General features: G+C 30.3%; 1 protein-coding gene across 1 annotated transcript in view; it reads left to right on the top strand.

The window, feature by feature from the left end:
* Positions 1 to 17926, top strand: part of LOC107445531 (transcription factor RFX3) — a gene marked incomplete at its 5' end in the record, with an annotated part of 45322 nt that overhangs the window by 13767 nt on the left and 13629 nt on the right. Inside the window, 6 exon segments of the mRNA XM_043055531.2 lie at positions 2835 to 2963; positions 4643 to 4824; positions 6355 to 6474; positions 7438 to 7648; positions 12057 to 12151; positions 17499 to 17632. Coding sequence (XP_042911465.2) covers positions 2835 to 2963; positions 4643 to 4824; positions 6355 to 6474; positions 7438 to 7648; positions 12057 to 12151; positions 17499 to 17632 — 871 coding nt within the window.

Below are 17926 nucleotides of genomic sequence, written 5' to 3'. Positions count from 1 at the left end.
TAATAAATCAAAGGTGCAATATTTCAGCTTTTTTTGTTCTTATTTATAAAATTTTATTTTTTCGAAGTTTAAAGATTTTTTTAGAAGAAGCAACAGTTACTCACAAACCTGTGAAACAGGTGTGGTTAGCACTTTCCTGTGATATACATAGTGTAAGAGTTAAGGAAAAATGTGGGTGGTAAGCAGGGAGTTCATAGAAATCAATTTATCAATGTCAATTCCTTGACTTGAATGAAGTCTGGAGAAACCTATCTCACTCAACAGGGGGTCGAATTCTTATCTTACTTTTTATAGAATGAACCATAGAAGGGAGAGAAGTTTCTTTTGTTATCTATCTTAACAGAGAACATGAATAGATTTCCAAAAACTGTCTGCGCCCATGTTCCATATTATTTAAGCCCTTGGAGTAAATTAGAGTTAGAGCACATATCATTTTTAAGTTCGTTTGGTGTTAAACTTTATCAGCATGCCGAAAAGGAAGGATTTGACTCTTAAAGATACATTCGAAGTGTTGCAAAACTATGATAAGCTTCCTAAATGTAGTCAATGTGAAGCTTCAATTAAATTAGGGATTTCCCAAACTGCTCTTTTCAACATTCTGAAACAAAAGATAAATATTTCCGAGGAAATAAAAAAGAATGGAAATCTGTCAAGAAAGCGTAAGCGTGAAGGAAAAACGGAGGAAATTGAAATGGTTCTGCTAGAATGGTTCAAAAATGCATGCGAACGAAGAATTCTAATTTCCCGTGGAATTTTATTTCACAAAGCACAGGACTTTGCTAACTTATTTGGTGATTCTGATTTTAAAGCTAACCCGATGGAAAGACCGCAACAACATTGTCTATCGTAAATTGCATGGTGAAAAGCAAGATGCTGATTTTAGCTCTGTCGCCGATTGGGTAAACGACGTGTGGCCAACACTCATCAAAGACTATAAACCAGAGCAAATTTTCAACACAGATGAAACAGGATTATTTTTCCGAGCACTTCCTAAACACTGCTGTTTAAAAATGAATCGAATGGTGGATGTAAGAAAAATAAAGGAAAGACTAACCTTGCTGCTAACATGCAACATGACAAGAACTGTGAGAAAAAAAAAACCTTTAGTGATAGGAAAGAGTTTAAAACCTCAATGTTTTAAAGAAGTAAAACACCTGCCCACCAGTTATGCCAACAGCTATAAGGCATGCATGACATCCAGCATCTTCACAAAATTTCTTCTAGAATGGGACAAGGAGCTGAAAAATGAACAGGTTGTCTTACTTTTAGACAATTGTTCTGCGCACCCTGCTGATGAGGACTTGCATTTGAAAAATATTAAATTAGTGTTTTTGCCACCCAACACTACAGCCATTATTCAACCCCTTGATCAGGGAATTATAAGATCATTCAAGTTTCATTGCAGAAAAATGGTTGTTCAAAAAATCATTAGTGACATCGACTGTGACAGCTCTTCGGAACTCTTTAACTGCAAACAAACTATTGAAATCCCTTACTATTTTGGACTCGATGCATTTGATTCGTAACTCATGGGACATTGTTTCAACCCAAACAATATCAAATTGCTTTAAAAAGTGTGGATTGAGCACTGGCGATGGAGCTGATAACTGTTTCGACGAAATGCTCAGCAATGAAGAAAATGAAATGGATGAGAATTTTTCACGTTGCGTAGCTATTGACGATAACCTGCAAACATCAGGAGAAAAATCTGATTCTGAAATTGTTACAGACATCAAAAATTGCAAAGTTATTTCCAATCAAGAAATGGAGGAATCAGACTCAGAAGATAAAATAAACTCATCAGTGCCATCTTCAATGGAAGTCAGAAAAGCACTTAATGTATTGTGGCAAGCTTTAGAACAAAGAGGAGGAAATATCGAAATCTATAAAAACTTCTATAAACTCTCAAATGATGTTGAAAAGTTAATTTTAAATACTGCAACTCAAGCAACCATTGATCTGTTTTTTGCAAAAATTTTGTAAATTTAATCTTATGTAGGGTTTTACTTTATTAAAATAATTAAATTAGTTAAAATAAAGCATTAACGTTGTCATTATTTCAGCTTTTAAAGTGTGTGCATTTAGAATGTATCGTAAAAATTTGATTTTTTTTCCTTCGGATGTTGAATCGCCTCTTAATAAAATCAATCAAAAGAGCATTAAACGAAAGTGATTTTAATAAACGGCGAGCACTGTAATAGGAATTATTAGAGTAATTTATGAAAATTCAATTTTAATTTCATAGAGCAGCTATCTCACTCATGACAAAAAGGAGATATTTATCTCGATAGCAAATAAATGAATTATTATACTTTCAAATTTAATTTTTAAGCACTGATTTATTCTTTTTATGGACTGAATTTATTAAAGTATACAGCTTTTTTTTAAAAAAAATAAGCATTCCCCGCAGAAGGAATATACAGTCTTACTGCTGACCCCTGAGGAAAATTCTTGGTTTCAAATTTCACAGCAAACAGAATAAAAAGTTAAAAAAAATGAGAGGTAAATAATTTACAGATAAACAATTTCATTTATTAATTCTTAAACAATTTGAACCATGAAGTTAAAGATGCAAGTTCTTGATTTGTAAGGTTCAGATTACTTGTACCCGGTTAACAATATATATATATATATACACTGGTTATCATAAATTAAGGAAAATTCACAAAAATCGCGATAACTCAAGAAATTACACATGGANCACACACATATATGAACGGATTCTTTTGTGATATGTATTTATATAAAATTGTTAAAAAATGAACAATCTGGTATATTATAATAAAAATATTTTAAAATAGAATGTGTATGTTTACTATTAATTGATTCTCTAGGTTAATATTTGTGAAGACCCTCAGTCCTTTAGTGAAGATCAGGAGGATGTTTTTCATGTAGATGGAAATGTTACTGAGTCAGAAAATAACATGTCTTGTTATCCAAGTTCTCGTTTATCTGCAGCATCTGTAAGCATAAGTTTATCCTTCTTAACTACCAACAATTTTCATTGTCGTACGTTTATAATATTATGGTTTATAATTATCTGTTTTCTTTCGTAACTACCGAGAATTTTCAAGTTAAAGCAAATGTTGTCGTACGTTTATAATATTATGGTTTATAATTATCTGTTTTCTTTCTTAACTACCGAGAATTTTCTAGTTAAAGCAATAAATGCTGTTGTTATTAAGGCAAGGAGTGCGATTGTTCTAATTTTCCAGTGACACCATCTGCGGCCAAGAATTCGACTTCTGCTACACCCATTTATAGGGCGGACCCAATCATACGTCCACATTTTGACCTGAATCAGAAAACGATCCATGGTCAATTCAATACCCCCAGAGGAATAATTTGTTATGGGAACATGGAGGACTTAGTGACCCAACTGGTTTAACGTGCACAAGTCACCATTTAGTACACGGGCTGTCTTCTGCCAGCTGATTCGAACTCCTGTTCTCACAAATGCGAGTCCAGCGCAAAAGCAATAAATAAAGAATTTAAATGATTTGCTTCAAACTCTAAATAAAAGCAAAGTACGCTATTTCTTCTTTCTCTTTTCCACCAAACTACTTTTAGACTGCTAACTGAACCTTCTGATAAACGGTTGTGTAATTTTCCAAGTGAAGGTTTTCATTTGATTGTATAATAAAATTTCTTTTTCTGATTTTGTACAAATAAATCATAATAAGAAATGTTAAGCATGCTATCAAAAGTGAAAATAGTGCAAAAATTTTGTTTGTGAGATTCATATTTGTGCTATTCAAATGAAAAGGATAGGTAGTTGCAAATATTTGAAAATTTAAGAAAAATATTTAGACGCTATGACAAAGGTGTACCTTTATGCCTCTTCTGTTCTTTCGATTAAAGTTGTTAAATATAACTACTGGGACATGTTTTTATTACAGGGTTGCCACTCCGCAGAGAGAATAGAAAAAACTTGGGAAATACAGGGAATTTAAAAATAACAGAGGAAATGCAGGGAATTTCAATTTTTTCCTTTAGGAACTGGGAAAGTACAAAGAATTTTTTCTCATTTTCGTCTTTTAAAAAGTGGTGACCATTCTGTGGGATATTTCAGGATTACATTTCTGCTATTACATTTACTGTAGCCATATTTGATTGATTCAAAGTGGACTTGAAAGTAATTATTGTTAAAAATAGTGTTCATTGGATTTTCCAGATAAATTTCATTCTACTTATACGTACATTTTACTATGCAGCAGATTTTCTTTCTTCCAATTCAATTTTGGTGCCATTAATTTCTGCAACAGTTATAAATGAACAATTCAAAAAGTTTGACATTTCTTTTTTCAAATAAAATTTCCTAGGGCTGTAATCATGAATAAGAAGTGTTCTTTAAGAGTCAGCAATAATGTATTCAGATAATTTTTACTAAAAAATAATGAGCCTTTTATTACGATACACCTTAGGACAAAAAAAAAAAAATTTCTTTTATGCAGGAAAGAATGTGCCAGTCATGTTAAAAATCTCCCAAAACGTGGATTTTGCAATAAAACAACTTAATTAACTCTTTCTCAACACGAAAACAGCATTTGATTTAGATTTACTCGATAGAAGATTCTGTGAACAATAAAATTGTGTATAATATGTGATATATTAATGTCAGAAAACTAATTTTTATTTTTAGATGAGATGGTTAATTGACAATTATGAAATGTCTGATGGGATGAGTGTACCTCGGAGTACTATGTACACTCAATATTTTAAATACTGTCGAGAACAGAAGATGGAGCCACTGAATGCAGCATCTTTTGGTAAACTGATAAGAATGGTGTTTAATGGTCTCAGAACTAGAAGACTTGGCACAAGGTGAATATTTTGAATTAGTTATTTTTGTTTCTTCTACAGAAGGACTAAACTTTGCAAAATATTTGTCTATTAAAATATGATCTTATTAATTAATATTATCTGCAATAGTCAGTCACAGAAGCATTTTGTGACTCTCTGTATATAATCAGGGTATCTGCTCACCTGGAGAGTCATGAATTTTGGTACTGAACAAAATTTTTCATGATTTTAACTAAAGAAAAATCATGGATTTAGGGCGTCATAAAATCTGATTTTTAAAATGGAATTTAACCCCCTCCCCAATTTCATGGTATTTGGAATATCTGAATTTGTAACAAAATCCCCACTCACAGTCATATTTGATTAAAATATTAAATGTTTTTATTGTGTTCTTTAAAAATTATGGTGTTCTTTCAAAAAATGAAATATTTCATTTCTTTTTTGTCACGTCATTTCTAGAGCGAATTATCTTTTAAACTTGTGTGATTTCAGAATTTTTGTTGTTATTTATGTTTTTTATTTTATAAATTTTTTTTATTCCGAAATGAGAACAGAAAAGTCAGGAGTATTTCTTTCCTTTCCGATGAACGAGAAAAGTATCTTTAGAATAATATAATTCTGCAGAAAAAAAGAAGAAGAAATTATTTGTTTCTGTATTTTATTGCTCTTCAACTCTTTCTTGACTCTGTTTTTTAAATTTAAAATCTATAAATATGAAGATGCAGTGCGTAACAGTTTTGGTTATACCTATCATTTCAATTCATGTTATTATAATGCTTTTTTAAATTTATTGTTGGAGAAAATAGTGCCTTCGTTAAGTCACGAAAAATTCTTGGAATGAGTCATGAAAAGTCATTGATTTGAAAATCTAAAATGTAGCAGATACCTTGTGCATATATATATATATATAAGTGTAAACCGGGTCCAAATTATCTGAACCTTGCAAAATGGTAATCAAGAATTTGAATTTGCAATTCTAACTTCATAATTCCAATTGTTTTAAAATTAAAATAAAATTTAAGCAACCTGTAAATTATTGCTTTTCCCTTCAATGGTTTTTTTTTCTATTCTGTTTCACTGTTTTTTAACTGATATTCTGTTAGCTGTGATATTTTATACCCAAAATCTTCCCATTGATCATTAATGGGGACTTACATTTCCTCTTTAGGTGGGATGATTTGGTTCACCCAGAAACTGTGAAAGCGAAATAGAGATATTTATTTTTTAAAATAAAATTATTTTTAATTGTAAATTTTGTTACTCAAATATTGAGTGAAAAATTATTATCTTAAAAGGGTCTCATAAAATATCCCGGTTCCACAGTCTCTGGCAGTAATGTAAATAAGAAATACTACTTTAATTGGCATCTTGAGTAAATTATATTATCTATGATTAAAATTAATCCATTTTATTTTTAAATCGCTACAAAATGTTTCTTCAAAATATAATGTCGTCTTTTTGTATTAATATGAGGAAACTATAGCTATTTGGATTTTGACCTGCTGTGAAGTATATTTTAGTCTCTTATCTGTTGTTGTATATTTATTCCAGGGGTAATTCTAAGTATCATTATTACGGAATACGATTGAAGCCTACTTCATCTATTAACAAAGCAATGGAAGACATTGGCAACACTACTTACAGGCATAATTCTTTCACACAGATGCGCAGGTCAGTTGTTTTAATTCATATCTATAGTAAAACCTTTTATCAACGAGGTGAGCCGGATCCCAAAGATGGTTGGTCGATACGAATTCAAACCCGACTTGCACCGACCACAGTAAAATATCCTCAGTGGTAGATGGATTTTAGTGTCCCCTCGCTGTTTGGGCTAACCGGGGTAGGTTTTCCTCTTCATGTAATGCAAATGTGGGCCCTCTAAAAGTTCTCCACAAAGACAAATTTCTCCCAACACTTGATACTTGATCCAGGAGTTCCCTTGTCTTCTGATTCTGGTTCAAAATTACAAGGCTATGGCATTGAACATTAGTAGCCGTAAATCCAAAATTGGGTCGGTTGTTCAACGACAATTGTAAAATAGAAAAAAATTGGCATAAATTGAATCAACTGAATTTTTTTTTTTTTAAATATCAATTCAAACTAACTGATTTTTTTTTTCAAAAAATTATCAAGTCTGAAACATTTTTTAAATAATATAAATAAGACATTCTTTATTCAGGGTATGATTTTTTTTAAAACTTTGATTTCATTAATAATAAAGGTTTTGTACAAAGAAATAATAATGAAAGGACGGGTATATATTATTCTATTTCAAAATACACTAAGAACAAAAAAGAGACTAAATATGGATAAAAGTAGCGAGCATGAAACTTAATTTTCCTATTCAAACTAATTTGCTCTTCATTTGTTATCTAATTAATAAATGTCATTGTTTTCTTTAAAATTCATTGAAACTTGAGCAAAAATAATTACGATTTTATTTATCCAATGATTATCTTGTTATAACTAAATAATAATTTTAACCACTATTTAATATTTTAGCTATTATGTAATTAAATAAATAGTATAATTAATAAATTTTTTTACCTTTGTTTTTTAAATGTAAAAAAAATCTGATTTAAGTAGATTGATTAATTTAAATGCGATTTAAATCAGGGTTTTTGCATTTCGTAGATTAAAGTCTGATGCAAAGACTGAATGTAATGGAAAGCGCCTTTTCCAACCTGAAGTGTCTGATAAAAAGCGCTCATCCAAACATGAGCTTTACCTGGGTGATGCATCTACAGCCATTCCAGATGTAGAAATAGAAATATCTGTGTTACCTCATGGAGTGACTCTAGATAAAATATGTATTTTCAAAAATGCATATAAGAGACATTGTGAAGTAAGTCAATATTTTAGTTATTATTATGAGGTTGATGATTTATGCATTTTTTGTCTGTATTACTTTTTTTTCTCTTCATTTTGTCAGTCTATAGATTTTTATTGCCTTTCTGAATAATTTTTTTATAAATTTTTTCTTCTTAATTTTCAGTGCATTCTGGGGGGTAATGAATTTTTCTTAACAAATACAGGGATGAGTTTTTTTTCCGTTTTTAGGCTCATTTTGTATTTTTTTTCTTCTTTTCAATTTAAAAAAAAGAGAATTTTCCCTTTTTCAAAGAAAGTTCTGCTTCTTTGAGTTCTATCCTCCCCCCCCCCACCAAAAAAAAAATCTTTTGCTTTTAAACCTGATTTAAAATTATTCGTGCGATTTAAAAATATTACATCAAGATTCGTATTCACACAATTTAAAAAAAAAAATTGTGCATCGTTTACACTTCACGATTTGATTTCATGCTTTTTACACATTACCATACTTATTCGTGCAGTTTTATAATTGTTCTGTTCTCATGATATTTAAAATTACAGATCGCCCATTCGTATTAACGCAATTTAAAAATCACACACTAAAATTTATATTCTTACAATTTAAATAAAAAATTGTGCATTAATATATTTTATTAAAAAGTTGATAATATTCTCCTTAATAATATTTTGACAATTTTTCAAAAAAAAGTGTCCTCCAAAAAAACATTCAAACTTTTTTTTTTTCCATTCGTGTAAATAATTATAATTTTTGCATCGAATCTTAAACATGCTCCAATAACAACCATTGATATCAAACTGAGTTTTTCAAAATATGAAGAATTTGCTTTTAAACAATGTTTTAATTTGAAGATTTTTAGAAAATGTTGCATAATACAATGCAATTCTGATGTAATTAAAAATTGATGAATTCTATCTTTATTAGGTATTTATTTACATTTTATTTTATTTATAAATTACATACTTATTTTTTTATGAAATTTGTTTTATTAAATCTATGAGTGCTGTTTTTGCCATTGGCCATTAAGGCAGAGGGGGTGCGATTGTTCTTCTTTTCCAGTAGCACCATTTATAGCCAAGAATTATGCCTCAACCATACATTGCATCTGTTAATAGGGCAGACCCTTTCATACATCCACAGATCATAATGTTGACCTGAACCAGAGAACGATAAATTTCCTATGCAGTACCCACAGAGATATAATCTGTTATGGGAACATGGAGGACTTGGTGACCGGACAGGTTTAACGTGCATAGGTTACCATTTACTACGTGAGGAGTCTTCGGCAAACTCCCATTCTCACAAACGTGGGTAGAGCGCCCTGCCAATGAGGCTGTCCGTCTAAATCTGGATACAAGCTATGATATATGATTTTTTTTTTCATTAAAAAAAAACATATAAATGAAACATGTTTTTGAAAACATTTAAGATATTTTTTTTCTCTCATTTTGTATGATTTTTAAAGAAATTCTAGGTTATCAATATCCTAGCTTTTGGCATCAAATCTGCAAAAATATATATTGAATAAAAGCACTCATGGATATTGTTTATAAATTTGTGTCTTCTTTTCAAACACATTCTGTTTCAAAATAATATTTCATTTCTCATTATGTGTTGATCCTTACATTCAGGTCCGGACTGGGATCTAAAATAGGCCCGGGAATTTTAGAGATATCGGCCTTCTACTTCAGATAAACACCGCATACGCGGCTCCTAATGTATCATTTTTAGGCATATTTTACTTATAAATTCTCATGAACGTAAGTTAATTTATCGAAGTAAGAAAGTAGATAAAAATTGCTTAATAATCGTTTATAGAATATATTTCAGTTTAAAATACATGGTTCTTATGAGGAAACATAGGTTGATAAAATCAAAAAGAAGGTGAAAGATGAAGAGTAAATAAAAGTATTTATTATACTACACATACATGAATGATTTATCTAAACATTTTTGTTTAAATGTATTTAATGCTTCTTCAAAAGTCATTAAATTAAATTTTAATTGAACTTTTGAAGAGACTCACTATTTTCTGCCACTTTATCGATTATGTCGTCGCTATCTAATTTCATTAATAGATCTTTTTCTATTGCCATTACCATGAGAGCATTCGAATTATCCGAAGATAAAGTACTCCTCATTCAATTTTTAATTACTTTTAATGTGGAGAATGATCTTTCACAAGCCACCTGACTTTTTGACAATGTTAGTAAAAATTTTAATGCTAGACTAATTAAATTGTAAGAATTGGTCAATAAATTGAATCTCTGTAACATCTTGTAGCAACAAATAACATAATTTTTGCACGCATAGCGTGTCTCACATTTTACACTTCTTCTTCTGTTTCCAAAGTAAAGTCGTTATTATCTTAATTTGAATGATCTTCCGTGATTATTTTATAATCTTCTAAGTCTGAATTTTTCAGTTTTTCCCAATAAAAGCTAAACTTCTTAGTTCAATCCGCAAATTTTCACCTATAGCTGTTTCGTCAAATTTTAGCAAGAGTTTGCTTAACTCATTTAGTTTGCCAGATTGAAGCTTGTTAACACGTTTTTCAGGGAAACGTTTCGGATCTAGATAGGAAAAATCGGCATACAATTTTCCATTTGCCGGAAATAGGCGTTCCATTGACGCTACAACTGTGCTGAAAATAATGTTATGAACGTTTATCTTAAATGCAGTGGTTTCATCATCAAAAATTGTTTCATTCGACTCTGTCTCACCCGGCATTAATTTTCTTTTCTTCAATCTTTTTTATGGAAACTTTGTCTGAATTTCAATTTCTTCAAGTTCTTATTTGCGCGAACAATGAAATCATTTGTAACTTTTTGTACACCTTCAAAATCTCTCACAATTTTTTTAGTTCTGAACACGTTTGTGATACCATTCCAAAAGCTTCTAAGAAGTTTAAACCAGAGGTTTGCAAATATTGGGAGAGCGGTGTAGTTAATTCAAATATTCTTGAGAATATTTTGGCAGTGATTACTGTTTTATATTTGCAAAATGATTCTAAAAATATTTTTGCCTTTGCACGGATATCTGGCTTGAAATTTGAATTTTGTTGTATAGTTTCTAAACTTGTAACCAATGTGACATATAACGGCTTAATAGTTGAATCTGATTTTGAAAATTAGCCAAAAATTTTCTTTAATGCAGAATCTTTGGACCACCAGCGTGTTTCTCCAATAGTTGCGAGTCTTTTTATTTTATTTCCGTGCTCATTACTTTGTTCCCAGATGTTCATGCGTTGGTATGATTCCCGGAAAAATGCTGCAACGATATTTAGAAGGCTGAAAAATGATGCACTTTCAATTAGTGCTTTTGTGATATCTTCTAAAACTAAATTTAAGACATGTGCATAACACCAAACATGAATTTGACCAGGGGACTCTTTGGAAAGCCATGAAGAAAATCCTTTATATTCATCTTGCATATTCGCAGCCCCGACAGTTGAATTACCGATACACTTTGTTATATCTATATTACAAGACTTTAAAACTAAGTCCACTAAAGAAAACACATTCTGACCAGTTAAAGATTTACACTCTACAACAGCGAGAAGTCTTTCATATACACGATATTTCATATATTTTTTAAATAGAAACCTATATCTTATTTGTCATCATTGGAGAGAGTTTTTGAAAAGAAATAACTTTTACTTAAAATATTTTTTAATATCTTCTACTATTTTCAATATATTGAATCTCTTATCTATTATCATAGATAAGAAAAAATACTTATTAAATAGATATTGACATATTCACTAAAAAAAAATTTTCCGTCATAATGTCTTTTACTTTCATTAAAACACATTTGTGCTTTTCTTCCAATGTTTTATAAAAATTGAGGCGATTTTGATAATTTAAGGGAATTATTTTTGATAAAAATGATAAATTGAAGTAAATAATTAGAATTTTTTCATATCTATTATCTTGAGAACAGTAAGAGATATAAAAAAAATTTCAAGACAAAGTTACTTTTTTTCGAAAACCCTCTCCAATGATGCCAAATAAGATATAGGTTTCCATTTAAAAAATCAAAACTGTGTTCAAATTCTGGTACTTCCGGGAATTAACAATATCACTATTGAATTCCTTGGGGTCGATTTAGTTATTATGTTTTTTATTTCAAATCAATTATTTGCTCCATTCTCGAAAAAAATGGGTGGCGCGCATGATCTGAATCACTCTGTATATTAAAACAATATTATTACTACATATATCATATGTATGTTATTTAATATTCTTATTATTTGCGCTTATTTGAAATTCGTGCAATGTATATAAAAAAAACATTTCGCTGCTGGCTCGGCCCACCGGGCATTTGCTCGGTCTGCCTACCGGCCAGTTCGGTCCTGCTTACAATGAAAGCGCTACTATACAAATCTTTTGAAAGAATATAAATGTAACCTTTTCTTTTGCAGTTTATTCTAGAAGCTGTTATTAACTTTCAATTTTCTGATGTGGAAACTCTTTGGAATTCATTTTGGAACACTTCGTCAGAAAATAGGAATCAGAGGTATGTTTAATACTAAACATACCATACGCATAGATGATAGATGGTTACGGGTGTGTCTTAATGACATGCCATAATGTTTAAAAACGAACTTACTGAAAATAAATCATTTTTAAGATATGATACAATAATTTAAGCAAATGCATTTTGATTACCCCCAAGAACTCAAACCATTTTTAAACTATGCATAAAGAAAAAAATTTAGATGCTAACCAGCTGTAATCCTTAATAATAAAATAATTATTTTAAATAAACATAAAGGTATCAAAAATATTCAAAAAGTATAAATTATTTTGTTAAACTAAGCAGTTATTAAAACATCTTTCAGTGCCCAAGTACCTGAAATTCTCATTGGAACGCAGAAAAATAGATTTTGGTTGCCTTTTTTAGTTTTCTTGGTGATTCAAATGATCGGTGTTTGTGTGATAATCAATCACTATTTGTCGGGGGGGAAATGCATACTTTCCTACAATAGAATAAATTTATTTAAAAAAATATTTAATGTAATATTGGGCTTTTTTTTTTTTTTTAAAAAAAANCTGGCATGGAATTATATTTATGCCAACAGAACATGCAAAAAAGTCATATTATGAAGACTACTTTTTTGTACTACTTTTTTGTTGACCACCATGTTATGAAGCATATAAGAATGTGTACAATAGAGAGTAACTAATTTGAGTTTATCTCCAAAGAAATAAGATGCATTCTTTCCAAATTTATTTGAAAGATCTTTTATTTTTGTGGAATATAACTTATGTGGAAAATATGTTTGGCAAAAATGTAAAATGGAGACACCTTGTTAATGTAAAGAATGAGATGAATTAAAAATTTTTTGTGTTTAATAGAAATTGACAATATGCATTTTATTTTTACAATAAAGTTAATTTGTTTATTTCCTTCCTACATTCATCTATTCAATCCGTCATTTATGGTAGATAGAGGTATGTATTTAAGTGTTAATACCAACACTGCGTTCTACATTAAACAGAGTTGACAACCCCTCCCAACAATCTGAGAAATGGTTGATCGAATTTCAATGGTATTCAATACTTGTAATGATATTCAATAACTAACCGTACTATCAATTGACGATAAAATTTTTTCCACTCATCGGACGTTACTAGCCATGTTTATTTACATTTGTGGTTTTATTTACACCTGTTTTGGTAAACCTGCGATTTGCCAATAGAGAGTTTGGTTATCGAATGCTGTGTTATACAGGGATGTGATTCTTTCGCCGATTTCCGCTTTTATTCAGATTTTTCCATTTTCCCCGCTAATTTCCGCAGAAATTTCTTTTTGCACAAGTTAAAATATTTTATGAGGAATTTCATTTTCCGCGGTGCGAAAGTATTGAAGTCCTCATTCCTTCCTCTGAAGTTTCTCTAAAAATCATCTCTCGAATGTCAGCCTTTGTATCAAGAACTCTGATTGTCTAAAAGTTTCGTTTTTTTTTTAAAAATATAAATATTTCGTATTTATACGTGCTTTGAATATTAAACATTGGGATTCATATTCGCACGATTTAAAACTTATGCATCGTGATTCGTATTTACGTGATCTAAAAATTACGCATCATGATTTGTATTTTCGAATTTTTTAAATTCGATATTGAGTTTCATAATCACGTGATTTAATAGCCTCATATCGGGATTTATATTCTCTCAATATATATATTCTTGGATTTCCTCTTTTTTACTTTCTGGCTACTCTCATCCCTGGTTATATGGTGTCTTTTTATGTTATGTTTTGGGATTGGCATATATTTTTATCAAAATGTTTTTAATCATAATGATTTATGTTTTGCTCAAGATTTGCTGGCATGGACATTATGTAAATTATCTGAGAATTAAATAGAGCTGTCAATTGTTGTTCTTCAGTGCCCCTGTGGCAGAATTTTTTCAAGCTATCTCTTACAAAACTCTCTTCTTTTAACCCTTTAGTGGGCCATTTATTTCTAGTAAAGCTAAACTAAAGTATTTTTGGAATTGATATAAGAATAGTAATTCATATAAGTAAAAAAAACTAATTTAGCTAATAAAAAATTAGTCTAAATTTTAATGCCATTTTTCTTTTTGGTGGTAAGTATATTAACATGACCTATTAGGAACTCATTGACTTTTATTTTTCGTTATTTATAAAATAAATTTTATGAATGCTACAAATTTCAAAAGGAATTATGTGTTNAAAAATTAATCTAAATTTTAATGCAATTTCTTTTCGGTGGTAAGTATATTAACACGACCTATTAGGAACTCATTGACTTTTATTTTTCGTTATTTATTAAATAAATTTTATGAATGCTACAAAGTTCAAAAGGAATTATGTGTTTTTTTTAACTTTTTCGACCTTTTTTTTAAACTAAAAAATGGTTACCAATTTTATTCAAACGCACTTCAAGAACTGAAGTTATTAACAAATGGAAACCTAAATTAAAAGTGGTAAAAAAGTTGTGGTATTACCACGGCCCTAAAAAGGGTTAAGCTATGTCTTTCTGCAAGATACTTTCAATAACAGCAAACATATGTGTTACTAATTTAAACTAACGAAAGTGTTGTGTTTACAACAATAAACTATGTATAATTTTTTTTAATTGTAAAAATTTTTTATTCTAATAATATAGGTGATATTCTCGTATTTTGTTGGGGGGGGGGATCGCACTAATTATTTTCTCCGCATTTTGTAAATAATCATCACAATAAAATTAAAAATCATGAAATCCATTGTAGTAATTGCTGAAAAAAAAGATTGACGGCGAAATGCGCAAAACGGACTCCTAAAAAAAGGGTTACTCAAATGCGTGTTTTGTTTTGAAATTAAGTTGTTGTAATAAATAATATCGGATTTAAAAACTATTGAGAAATCAATAGCAATAATAGCCAAAAAAATCTACAAAGTCATTGCCTTAAAATGTAAATACTCAATTACGCGATTCAAATTTTCTATATTGTTTGAAATGTATCAGGATATTTAAAAAACACATGAAAATTGATCTCAATAACTGCGAAAATACAATTGAAACATTAAATTGATTTACGATCTATCGGCGTAAATTCAGCATGCCAAAAACTGATTATCTAGGTACATGATTAAAAGTTTACATGTAAATTTCTTTAGAAAAAAAAAATTCTTTCTGCAAGAACTCTAATATTTAGCAGGAATATAACCGTGTTGCTGTTCTTCCACGGGGTTTGCACTGTTTAGCACATTCACAGGCGTCTGTCCAGGCTGAATTTACTACCATTTAGCGGTATCTTCACAAATTCAACTTTAGGAAAACTTTTTCTTAAAATTTTATTTTTGTATTCCTTAAGAAACCATATTTTGACCATAGATTTGTATTGATTTTTTAATATAATTTTTCACAAATTATGTCTAAATTTTCACAAAATAGGTACCTCTCAGAAAAACCTAGACAGACCCCTGATTCAATTGCAATCACTCTGAGATAGCTTTGTTTAAAATTATAGCTATTGATGGACAGCTTTTGTTCACTGACTGGAGCCATCTTTCAGTGATCATAACTAAGCCAACAGCTGAATAGTAAGAATTACTAGGAAAAATAAATACAGTGGAACCCCAGTTTTACGTAATCTGCTACATACGCTCGTTTCACCTCAGTTTCTGCTGGTTCATTAAAATTTCATGTGTCGATAATGTTAAATTATAACTGATTTTACATTACCTTTCTTTAAGAATATCCTGCTTTGTACATTTTTCTAACGAATCAAAATTATTTTTTTGTCTACAAAGCTCGCAGAAACTTTTTCCGAGTTATTTCAGTCTTCTAAAAAAGAGAGTTTATTAGCTGTTCTGTCATTCATCCAATTCTATCTCTTTTTTCTGTCTGTTGAAAAGGATGAGTCAAAATCAGAAGTGTGGGTGAAGGGCAAAGATGGTTGAAGGAAGTATGGGAGCTTAAATTATAAAATTTACAAGCGTAATCTTTTACAGCGAACCTTCGAAATTAATGTAATCCACTAATAATCCAAAGATTTTGCGAAGTATATTTGGTGGTGTAAATGAAAACAATAACTGGAGACAGAGATTTAACTTTGAACTGTACAAGATTTATAAACAACCCGATAATATTAAATAAATAAAAAATTAATAGAATGAGTTGGATGACTCACGTGAATCGAATGCGTGATGATAATACAATAAAAAAGATATTGCTTTTTAGACCCACTGGAACGAGAAAGCGAGGAAGGCTGCGGTCGAGATGGGCTGATTCGACGGAGTCTTAATATTCTTGCAATTCATGAAAAGAATTGGAGATCAAAGATAAATTGGAAGTCGTTATGTAGAGGAACGCATTGGCCCACATTTGGGCTGTCTGACCAACAATGATCATTTAAAGAAAGTTACCAAAGCAACTGGTTAGTTACTTGATTGGAGTGACCTGCAAGAAAAGCCGAAATCAATATTCTGAAGGCTCTTCAGCGTTGCTCAATGTAGACCAACATGCATGACAAACGAGTATAGTAAAGAATGAAAACCCTTCGTTTCAAAGTCACGTATGTTAATTGCAACACACATCCTTTCAATTTCTGAAGATGAGTAAATACATAGTTTCGAATCATTTTTGTGCTTCTTTTTCAGTGAAGTTGATCAGAAGCATTGAAACAATATTTATTTGCAAATGCAATCCCAAAACGTAAACTATTGAAAGGGATATTGTTGAAATTTTATCTATAAACCAAAGGTGAGGAAAGATTTTAACTAGTAGTTCATCTTGTAGGTGCCAAAAAATATGATCGTCTGATGGAAAAGGTAAAATCAGGGTTCCACTGTATATGCTCTACTATTACACAAAAATATCCTTTGCAACCACTCTGCCCCATCATTTTACTGAACGCCTCTAAAGTAAATGAGACATGAAAACACCTCTAAGGTAAATAAAGAAGGAATGTTGCGTATTAAAAATTGTTGGACTTTTTGTATTTTGTTGTTTCAAGCCTTTTCCCATGCTCTTTAATTATGTAATACATATTTTCATATGGAAATTCGTCATTTCAGTACTTGTGTTATAATATGGAATTAGGATTTATCAGAAATTGCTCTTTTTTTTAATATTTCTACATTACTGTGGCTTACTTATAAATGAGGTTTTTTCATGTGTGTGTGTTTGTGAAAAACCTAAAAAATGGCTGACTTTTTTATTAATATTTATTTCTTGTTTACCCAAATTGCAAATAACTTGTAATCTGACCATATATTTACATTATACGTCTTTTATTCCAAATATAATATTTAAACATTTTGTTTTAATACTTTGGGAATTAAATTCTTTAATATCGTATGAATGATCTATCATTGGGGACTTCTAATCAAATTTCATTGTTTGCAGTGATTTGTCCAAGTCTTTCTTACGTGAGTTGGTGTCATGTGAACCTGTGAAAGAATTTATAAAGCAAACTGATTACCAGTTCTATCAAAATCTAGTCGATGTTCTTATACCTGACGTCTTAAGACCTATTCCAAGTAAGTGTTTCGACTTTTATCTCTAAATAATACACGAGTAGCCGAAGAGAGAGAAACTGTTCTTTTCATCATCATAGTTGGCCACACAGCCCAATGTGAGCCAATGCCTTCCTCTAAAGATTTCTCCATAACGATTTCAGATTTATCTTTGATCTCCAATTATTTTCATTTATTTCCAGAAAATCAGACTGCAATGAGTCAGTCTATCTCAACTCTGGCCTCAAGTGGGTCTAAAAAGCAGTATCTTTTTTATTGTATTGCCATCACTCATTTAAATCATGTGGACCATCCAAT

This window comes from Parasteatoda tepidariorum, chromosome 4 (assembly GCF_043381705.1).
Source record: "Parasteatoda tepidariorum isolate YZ-2023 chromosome 4, CAS_Ptep_4.0, whole genome shotgun sequence".
Taxonomy (NCBI): domain Eukaryota; kingdom Metazoa; phylum Arthropoda; class Arachnida; order Araneae; family Theridiidae; genus Parasteatoda; species Parasteatoda tepidariorum.
The sequence above is the reverse complement of the archived record's forward strand: the minus strand, read 5'-3'. Positions and strand labels throughout refer to the sequence as shown.